This window comes from Seriola aureovittata, chromosome 8 (assembly GCF_021018895.1).
Source record: "Seriola aureovittata isolate HTS-2021-v1 ecotype China chromosome 8, ASM2101889v1, whole genome shotgun sequence".
Classification (NCBI taxonomy): Eukaryota; Metazoa; Chordata; class Actinopteri; order Carangiformes; family Carangidae; genus Seriola; species Seriola aureovittata.
Genome location: NC_079371.1, coordinates 21,343,415 through 21,353,668, shown reverse-complemented (window position 1 = coordinate 21,353,668; position 10,254 = coordinate 21,343,415). Strand labels below are relative to the sequence as shown.

The window sequence follows — 10,254 nt, the reverse complement described above, 5'->3', positions numbered from 1 at the left end:
CACCATCTCCTCTTCCACGGCTATGGAGCTCTGTAGCTGTTTAGTTTTTGTGAATTCCTTCAGTCCCCCCTCCCATGAGCTCCCTCTCCCCATTGTGTCATTTCAATAGAAGGATTTTCACATTCAACGCAAATCCCAAAGGAGGATCAGCTAGTAAGACCAGAGTTCAGTCAATCACTTGTTTTCACTGATGTTCCTTTAGAAATTATAAGAGCTTCCTTATAAATCCATCCAGCAAACAAGATAGAAAAAAAACTCTTCTGTACAGGCTGCATCAAAAATGTAAGTAGTTTGAATTTTAATGAAATAATGGATAGAAAATAATATTAAAAGCAAAAAAAAACATCCCAATGTTAATATACTGTAAGATACATAGCTAATATCTAGCCTAGCTAAAGCCAAACCTGGCCCCATCCAAAAGCCAAAAGACACACTTTGAATTATATAGTTACAGTGAATTGGTAGCCAATGTGTTTCTGAGTGTCTGTGTGTGTGTGTGTGTGTGTGTGTGTGTGTGTGTGGTGTGTGTGTGTGTGTGTGTGTGTGTGGGTGTGTAGGTGTATGTGTGTGTGTGTGTGTGTGTGTGTGTGTGTGTGTGTGTATGTGTGTGTGTGTGTGTGTGTGTGTGTGTGTGTGTGTGTGTGTGTGTGTGTGTGTATGTGTGTGTGTGTGTGTGTGTGTGTGTGTGGGTGTGTAGGTGTATGTGTGTGGGGGTGTGTGTGTGTGTGTGTTTCTCCGTCTGCGTGAGAGCTTTATCACAAATCAGAGTGTCGGCGTCTGCAGGAGCTTACAGGGCAAGAGTTCACCGGTCCGTCGCTAACTCTGGGAGTTTCTCTCAGTTTGATGAGAGTTGACGAAGTCTGGAGGCAAAAAAACCAAACACATGTCATCTACAAAGGAGTCGCTGTCCGCAACATAACTTCAGCCTTACTCATGGATATAAGTTAAGCCCGTGAAGTGCACTGGATAAGTTCACCGTAAGTTTTGGTGGCAGAGGCGGTGTTTTTATTGACTTCAAGGACGAGAACGGCGATGCCCTTTTAAACGGGGAAGTTTTCTGGAGGTAAGTTAACAGCTTTAACAGCCGCTAACAGGATCGATAGTTTATTTCATTCGCGGGCACAACTTGATAAGCAATTTCCGAAAATATATTGAATTTTAAACGGGCGGTTAATTCGGCTTACATTGTCATTAAATGCCGCCAAACTAACTGCATGAATGACTTTCTTGAAACCGACTTCTGCAGCGTTAACGACAATTTTATTGACGCCATTTATTAAACAAACGTTTGAGACGCCCAACCCAAGCTGAAGTTAGTCATCTGTCATAAGTTTGAGATGGAAACTGAGTTACGTTTTGTTTATATTGTGGGAGTAAAACAACCAAAATATCCTGTTTATGTGTGTTTTGTTTGTTTATGTGCCTTTATAACTACCAAGTAGGCTTTATAACAGTTAAAATGTCACATTTATGTTATCAGAAGTAGTGGGGTAGCTAATAGTGAAGTACGTCACATTTTACATTTACCTGCTAAAAAAAAAGCGAATATGTAACTATCCCTTCATAGGCCTACATACATACATTTTTGGATTGACTGAGTGCTGTCTTTTAATAGTTTTCTTAAACAGCTTATCAGTAAAAAGCATAGCCTATAAATTAAATTGTGACATTCTGCGAAGAAGCCAGCTTAATTGAAACACATCCTTAGTGATGATCTCATGTACCAACAAAGATATATGCTGGAGGCCCCAATTACACAAGATGCTTCCATACATTAAAGGGATTATGAAATGGGGGTGGGGTGGGGTGGGGGGTAATTAACATGTAGTAGCTAGTATAGCACTTGCCCAGCATCTTCTTCCTCAGAGGGAGCTTATCTGAGCTGTGATGATGTCGCAGCTGGAGCAGGCCTGAAATAACCAGACATCTCTGTAGTGAGTGTTTCCATGACAACGCAGCCTCCTGGTTTAAATTGTGGATGGGGACTGTGTCTCAAATAATTACTTTGGATAATATGGACCAAATATGGGGGGAGGGGAGCATTGGTTGTTTGTGACTGTTGACTCATGGTATCAGAAGGCCTGTCTGAGAATCACAAAATGAGCCCTCTAATGGTGTCATTGTGTTTTAATGTTGAAGTAATACTACAGATTTATTACTCTTGAACATATGACCTCTTGTGTAGATTGAATGTAGCTGACCATCCACTCAGAATATTTAATATTCTGTATTTTGTGTTTATGGGGGACATATACAAGCCTTCTGAGCAAGTTCAGACAGAATAAGAATGATATAAAATGACAAGGCAGTCATTTTAATGTCAAATTCCTGAGTAAAAATGTGGTTTTGTTCCTCCAGGTGTTTAAGAGACAGAGGCCCAAGACATGATGTCCATTGGAGCTGATAGCTGACACTGTAGAATGAGAGAGGATGGAACAGACAGACAGCCCTGCCCCTGAGAGCAACAACCCTAATGGGTTTGTCAACCGAGTGTTTAATGTTTCTCTGGATGTGGAGAATGAAACCAGCAGTGTTTATATTCAGGAGACTGGGCCAGGGCCTGCAGAGGGGCAAGGAGAGACCCAGGCTGCCTCTTCTCAGGCCCCTGTCAAGGACAGACAAGAGGTCAACCGGAGGCCCCGTGCCACAGGGGGTATCTGGAAGATCTTGAACCGAAAGAGAGCTGTGTCAGAGCTGGAGCGCAGACCCCACTCCATGATCCTGCCTGGGGAGGCTTCCATCCCTAAACTCTCATTTGCTGACAAAGTTCGCTCCTTCAAGAAGCTTAAATCTCCCTCTGTGTTTAGGGGGAGGGCAGGGAAATTGTCCACTGCAAAGTTCAGCAGCTCGTTTGTGGATGAGGACTCTTTCTGCCGTGACATTGGCACTCCACAGCAGTCCAGCAGGGGCACACTTCGACACCGTGGCAAGAGGCACTCATATGCTGGCTATACAGCAGAATTTGACTGCTCATTTGAAGATATTGACCTCTCAGCTCCGATAGACGGCCATCAGCCCACTGTAATAGGAGAGCCTGTGACTCAGAATGGTTGTAAACCATCTGAAAGAGTTTTCTATACTAAAAGAATTCACAACAATTCAACCAACTGTAACAAAACTGCTGCAGGCTCCGAAGAGCCCACCATTAAAGGTAGCCCGAGCACCCACCAGGCGAGAGGAAGGAGGCACAAAGATGTGTGGAGTTACCTGAGGAGGATTTCTCTTTTGGGGAAGGCCAATCCTGTCTACTCAGAGCGCAGCTTTGACTCTGAGCTTCACTCTCTGGACAAAACCATTGACTCAGACTATGGCTCTGTAGACTTTGAGAGTGTCAGAGACTTTCAACCTCCGCCCCCAAAACACTCTGATAACAAGGGGCACTTTGGTGGTCTGTTCAAGTTTTTCAACAGTGTAGCAGAGACAGCCAGAAAATGGCGGACAACATCACGTTCCTTCTCTCCTCCAGAAGGAGAGAGGACTCCGATGAGCTCCCCACGGGCCGCACAGCGCACAGTGGACAACATTCACAGTGTGTCCCTTACGCTTCACAGCGAAGGACTTCCAATATCCCAGCCTACCCCATCATCACCAGTGAACACTAAATCCTTACACTGCAGTGGCTTTGACAGTGAGGGTCCGACACCTGTGACAGGTGGACGATCCCCAAACGTGGTCCTGAAAGCCTTTAGGGCATGCCCAGGATCTCAAGCTGTCAATGGCCTCCAGAGTTCTGAGGGTACAGACAACCATATAGACAGAGAGACAAACCACAGGTCCACAGCTATAGTAGAGAATCATATCCCTCAGTCAGGTACAAACACAGACACTAAAAAAGTAGCAGAGGTTAAACAGGATCCATTACACTGTCTCTGTCAAGAGGAAAAGATAGAGGGACAGACAGGAAATGAGCAGGATTCCAGGGATGCTCCACCTGACTCCCACCAGATACAGGAAGTGAATGTCCAATCACAACAAGGTGATAAAGAGAGCACGACCAATAGCGTACCAGCGACAGATTCCACAGAGGAAATATTTAAGGTATGTGACTTTAAAAAGAAAATGAGCTGCATTAAGTACCAGCCACTGAATTTTAATAAATGCATTTGGCAGAGAAGTCAGTCATTTGTATTGCTAAACTACTGTTGTGTTTCTTGTGAGAGAATAGCATTTTCATGTATAATTTGTCTCACATTTATGCCATAACCACATTCCATTGCAGGCTTTTTCCACATCATTAACATCGCCAGAGGCATGCATCATGTAATTTACTGCATAAATGCTCAAAATATCATTTATGTAACTGTTTTAACCATGGTCATTCTTTTGCTTCTTAAAATCATCAACAACAAACTAGAATTTAAATGGTGCCAGAGCTATCACTCATTTCCTCATGATATAAGTGCTAGGTGCGGTTCATTAAGTGCCAGGGAGAAACAAAAACATTCAAGACACAAGCCTGTGAGGACATGTATTGGGCACCTACTCTACAGTTGTCCTTTTGCCCCATCTGTTGGAGAGAAGAGGAAATAGTCAGTAATTACAATGGTGTCCAACATCATACTAGAGGAGTTTGTCCTTTCCTGCTTAGCCAGCTTTGTGCAGCATGCAAGGAAACCCTATTTCCCACAGAGCTGGCCATGTGTAATTGCGGTAGCCCTAGAGCTCTGTGACGTCTGCGCTTCATGACGGCACCCTTCCCTCCTCACTCCAGTGGAGGCATTAGTCATCTTCCTTCCAGTCACACCAACGAGTCAGGACATGTTAGCCCTAACTCCTAATGACAAAAGGAGATATGACATCTCAATACTCAGCACACTTTGGTAGGGGTTTATTATGCAAGGACAACGGCTGTGTGAATCTGTGTTTTGGGAAGGGTGCTAATATGCAGGTCTACAATAAATTACGGGAAGTGATGTAAACCGGGAAAATCCTCTTCCATTATCACCAACTGTTTACAAATTAAATCCACTAGTCTGTTGTATGTTTTCTAATCTTCTCCGAAGTTTATCTGCCATTAAGGTGCAGTCTTGGCATTTGTGGCCAACTACTGATGCATTGCCATTAAGAACATGAGCGCATAGCTATTACAGTGTTTTGAAATGAAATATGAGATAGATTTTGTTTAATCTATGGAGACATTCCTCCCAATTCCCTACACAAGAAATGCATTGTTGCACCTTTATTTGGGCCAAAATGCTGAGTATCTGTGCCAATCACAGCTGTGTGAGCAGATTGCCAGCCAGACAGGCTGCAGTGTAAGACAGCCGGGCTCAGCCGTGCCCCACTCTAGCACAGAGAAGACCTCTGTACATCACAAGCCCCTGCGCCCTCGTCCTCGCCCGGCCTCAGCTGTCCTGGACCTGTGGAGGCCAAACCCAGACCGAGATCTCTACAGCCATTATAGTGAGGTTGGCTCACTGTGTCGGCGGAGACGCAGGCCTGCTCCCACCATGCAACACTCTCCGGGGCAGAGACGGGTGGCTGCTCGCTCCAGGCCTTGCTCTGTCATAGAGACCAGTGTTACTAGGGAGACGCAGTCCACGGAGCTGCACCACAGAGTAAGATGCCAAATAACAAACACAGGCACTCATGCATACATTCACTCAAAGCAAACATACAAACATTGACATAAAAATGACAAATAAGCAGTCCCATAAATATATAAAATACACATTTATACTGAGTAAATATATTAATATATATATATGTATGTATATATATATCACATTGTGATGTTGAAAAAATGGAAGTAGTCTACACCAACTCACTCATAAATATAACTCAAGCCCATAATGAATCAAACACACACTACGGACTTTGAAGGGCAGCCGGGCACTAACTGAGTATTTATACACCACTCACCACTGTTAGCTGCAACAATGCATGCACGCTCTGCCCCATTTATAGAGGCCTGTATTTCTGGTTGCTGCTTTTCCCTCAGCTCACCTCCCCCTCTCCCTCTCATTTTCTTTCCCTCTCTCTCGCCCTTTCTGTCTTTCTTTCTTTCTTTCTCTTTCTTTCTTTGTGGCTTCTCTTTCTCTCGCCCTCACTCTCAGTCTTTCTCTGTGGCCAATTTTCTGCCTCATCGCTCCCATAAGCTCTACCTCTCATTGCCCTAACTCAGAGTCAGTTCATTTTAACCTGAGAGACCGCCCGGTTGGCATGATGTATAGTCTCTCATGGTTTGCTGCAGGGCATGCACACCGACCAATGCACCAGAATAGACTAGCTGGATGTGAAATACTTTAATTCACTGCAAAAAAAAAAAGGGGGACAAGGCAGTAAGGAAGAATTTTTTTTAACGTGAAGGGCAGGGGAGAGTGTGCATTCATCTGTGTGTGTGTGTGTGTGTATGTATCAGAGTAACTCTGTATAGAATATAGGAGATGCCCTAACTACTCAGTACCCTCCAGGCCTTGTCTCGCCCCCCGGGTGTGTCACCGCTAGAGCCCCCACTCAGGGCATCTCTCCAGCGGTGCCGCTCCCTGCCGCTTCCCCCCAGCACTCTCACCGCCTTGGCGCTACTCCTGCCTCAGTCAGGTATCATTGCATAATTTGTATTTTTTTGCATCAGTATTCAGAGTTGTGATTGACATGTGTTTGTTGAGTTGATTACTTGTCTGTCTGTCCAGGGGACATGGGTCAGTCGTCATCATCGGTGCGTCTGCGGTCTGGAGGCTCTGGTAGCTGCAGGAGGAGGAGGCTGAGACCTGGTTCGGAACCATTGCAGGTCAATATAGTGAGTAGCACGCTAACCCTCATAAACACACACACACACACATAAATACAGATTGACCCAGTCACTGCTTTTAATCTTCTTTCTGTTCGGCTTTCAAGGCCTTTAGAATACTGTGAGACCACTGTATATATGATATTAAGTGCCTATATACTGAATATACACACACACATACACATACATACTGTACGCACTGTAAAGTCACACTGAGTTTGTTTACCTGAGGGAAACATGAGTAGGTGTGAGATAACAGCATGATCACCTCTCACTGGTACTGGTAATAGGGAGATGACGGAGCTCTGGTCAGTGTTGCATCAGATAATGTAGGAACTGATCCGTGAAGATGGTGGTCATATGGATTAATGTCATCCAGTACTCTTAGGCTATTACTCATCATGAACTGGACACCTAACATTTCAGATGTTTTTTTTTTTATCTGTCAGGAACACAGCAGAAAGCGGTGTGACATTAAATCGTTTCTACTGTATATACCTGGTGCGCTGGAATCTGTGAGAATCGTAACGTGTCTTTGTCAGTTGTGTCAAATTAGCTTCAGAGTATGTTGGAGTAATACTACTCAGGAAGTGAAACCAGGCATTTCAGAAATCGGTGCTTTGATGTGCAAGTGGCCTCGGGGGGATTCTAGTGGAAGGAGATGCAGAGTTTTTCTGAAACATCCTGACGGGGTAGTGAACATTTCTGGGGCTGTGTCCAACATCTATTCCTGCAGAACTGCAATGCATAGGGCTTAGCAGCAGTTACATTATTATTTGATCATTCCAAATTGAATCTCTTCTGAGTGCCGCATGCTTTAAGTTTTATCCTCTTTGCCATTTTTTCCGTTGATTCATTAAAGAGCATCATGCTGTTGTTTCATAGCTTGTTTCATTCAGAATTATGAACACATATTCATTAGCATGTAGTATTATGGGGTATTTTCACATTAAACTATTGAAGAATTAAATGATGATGTTATTTAACAATGATAAGCATTGTGTCAAGATGTGTGAATAGACTGAAATTCAAACAATTTACAAGGAGTTAATGAGGATTTCCCACAGCATTTGAAGTACAATAACTAGTTCATTTTCATGACAGGTATGCTGTCTACTCAACTGTTGAATTATGAGCTTTGAGTCCTGGCACGTGTTTGCATTGAAATTTAGTAAACTGTGTCTTTGAAGAGGTGGTACTACCGCATTTAGGATTTGATTATAACTTTTTCTTACCAGTCTAAATAGTGTTTGTGAGCCGCTGCACGTTGTTGCTATGACACTCGCTGGCTCCTGCTCATCTTCTTGCTTCTATCTTTAGGCAGCCTTTTTAAGTGTGAGCTAAATAGAGAAAGCGTGTGGGTGAGAGAGAGAAAAAGGGGTGGGAGAGAAACAGAGAGGGGAAGAGAGATGCTCCCTTTGTATGTGCACTTTTGTGTCATGGCCCTCCCCTGGGGTAGGGAACGTGGACACATAACGCTGAAAATGTCTTGTGTGTGTGTTTGTTTGAATGGCAGGGGAAGTTCAATTTTTGCAGGCTTAAATGATAGGGATTTGTAACTACATCTAAAGCATGGAGGTATCACATGTATCTATATACATACTGTATATGCACAATATGACATAACATGGTAACGCAGCTGTAAGTGCAGTCACATGGATGGATGATGCCTCAACATGAAATCTGTGTGTTGCTGTCTTATTTCTGGTAAGTCACGCGTTGTTTATTTGGCGTAGCTCGCATGTCAGGGTCGGATCTGCTGTTTGTGATAGAGTGCAGTGTATGTTACAGTCTTCCTGTTAGGATGACTACTGGAGCCTAGAGGCCGCAGGCAGAGAGAAAGCATTCTCACTGCAGTGGATTAACTGCTAATGCTGACGCCTCTCTTCTCCCTTTCATTTAAATGGATTTCTCCCCCAGTCACTGCCCTCTCCTCTTCTCTTCTCTTCTCTCCTCTTCTCTTCTCTTCTCTTCTCTTCTCTTCTCTTCTCTTCTCTTCTCTTCTCTTCTCTTCTCTCTTCTCTTCTCTTCTCTTCTCTCTCTCTTCTCTTCTCTCTTCTCTTCTCTTCTCTCTTCTCTTCTCTTCTCTTCTCTTCTCTTCTCTTCTCTTCTCTTCTCTTCCTCTTCTCTTCCTCTTCTCTTCTCTTCTTCTCTCTCTTCTCTCTTCCAACAAACACCAAGCAATAGCAGTCTTTGTTAATTCCTATGCAGATGAGAGGACAGTTTCCTGTGTGTTACTAATGCTGTGCCCGAAGCTCTGCTGTCAACTTGTCAGGAAGGGGGACTGTCTTATTAAAGACTTCATGCAGCTTAAGAGTTTCAACAGAAATCTTATATGATTAAGTTTGGGCCAACCTGGGTCTGTCTGGTCATAATCATATTATGCAATGCCATCTATTTATTATGAACGCATGAGTCAGCAGGCAGTGGCTAGTTGGGCAGTGATGAAAAGGGCCAATGTTGAGTTCAACAACTTCTTCTGCATACTCTTTTCTTCACATGCGGGGAGCAGCAGTGCTTATATGATAATTTAACCACGTAGATTCTTTTTGTATCTGCATCCTAGGCCTCACCCCCTATGATACACCCTCATCATAACACTCTGACACACACATACACACACTTCACATGCTCTTCTGATGAATTCATCTGTCAGGGTGTATGAGTCATTGCATTAACAGCTTCATTCTTTGGTGAGGAATGAATAGCACCGGCTAGTGATATCTCTGTCAAACACACTGTGAACGTGTAGCGTTTGTTTCACCCTGGCTTTATTTCAGAGCCCTGCGAGACAAACCATGGGAACAAGTCTTCCTCAAAATAACTGCATGTGTGTACAGTTTGCACTCTGAGCCACAGGTGACCTAGAATCCTTCATCAGTGTTCGCTCCCCTGCCAAGATACAGGCGCACGTCTCTGCTGTGACTTGCTGCAGCCACCAGCTAATGCCGCTTTGTAGGATGTGGTGGCCTCTGATAAATAGTAGCGCTGCTGACTGAATCTGAGCAGGTGGTTGTGTCAGAGCTTCCCTAGGCTGTTTTCTTCCAAAGAATGGGTTTCTGCCTGTCAGGTGTGTGTACGTGTATCATTGTTGTTGGTGGTGGTATGCATAGGCGTGTGACTCCATGCTTATGTGGCAAGTGTTTTTGTGTGTGTGTTAGGAAGAGAAACAGATAGGCTCAGGGCCTTTTCTCTTATATAACTGTTGAGAGGGTTTCCTTTGCTCCCTACAAAAGCCATTTCCACGTTTATTTCAGATGGCTGCATGTTCCTGGGGACTGGAGGAACAGTGCTGTGCGTTAATTCTCTGACTCACTGGTGTATCCTGTTTTACAGTATCTCAGCATTATACTCTATATTTTGTCAGACTATGCATGTCTGTGCATGTAGAGATGTGTGTCTGTGCTTTGTTTGGAGTACATTCAGTGTTATACCTCATGGGGGCCAGTATTTCTTATCCTTCTATCATCAGTCAGACTATCTTACGTTGCTGCCACAGAAGGACAGTGCGGCTTTATCAGTGT

At 44.0% G+C, this 10,254-nt stretch overlaps 1 protein-coding gene across 4 annotated transcripts in view; it reads left to right on the top strand.

The window, feature by feature from the left end:
- The first annotated feature begins 775 nt into the window (after nucleotides 1-775).
- The window catches only part of LOC130173421 (rho guanine nucleotide exchange factor 9), a 39,924-nt gene continuing 30,445 nt past the window's right edge, over nucleotides 776-10,254 (top strand). Inside the window, exons 1-5 of one of the 4 annotated variants that reach the window (XM_056382685.1) lie at nucleotides 776-1,063; nucleotides 2,359-4,038; nucleotides 5,220-5,558; nucleotides 6,414-6,540; nucleotides 6,633-6,739. In XM_056382685.1, the coding sequence (XP_056238660.1) occupies nucleotides 2,431-4,038; nucleotides 5,220-5,558; nucleotides 6,414-6,540; nucleotides 6,633-6,739 (2,181 nt within the window). In that variant the 5' untranslated portion in view covers nucleotides 776-1,063; nucleotides 2,359-2,430. Of the gene's footprint in view, nucleotides 1,064-2,358; nucleotides 4,039-5,219; nucleotides 5,559-6,361; nucleotides 6,541-6,632; nucleotides 6,740-10,254 lie in introns of those variants that run through there. The other 3 variants (XM_056382686.1, XM_056382687.1, XM_056382689.1) reach the window with 3 other exon arrangements.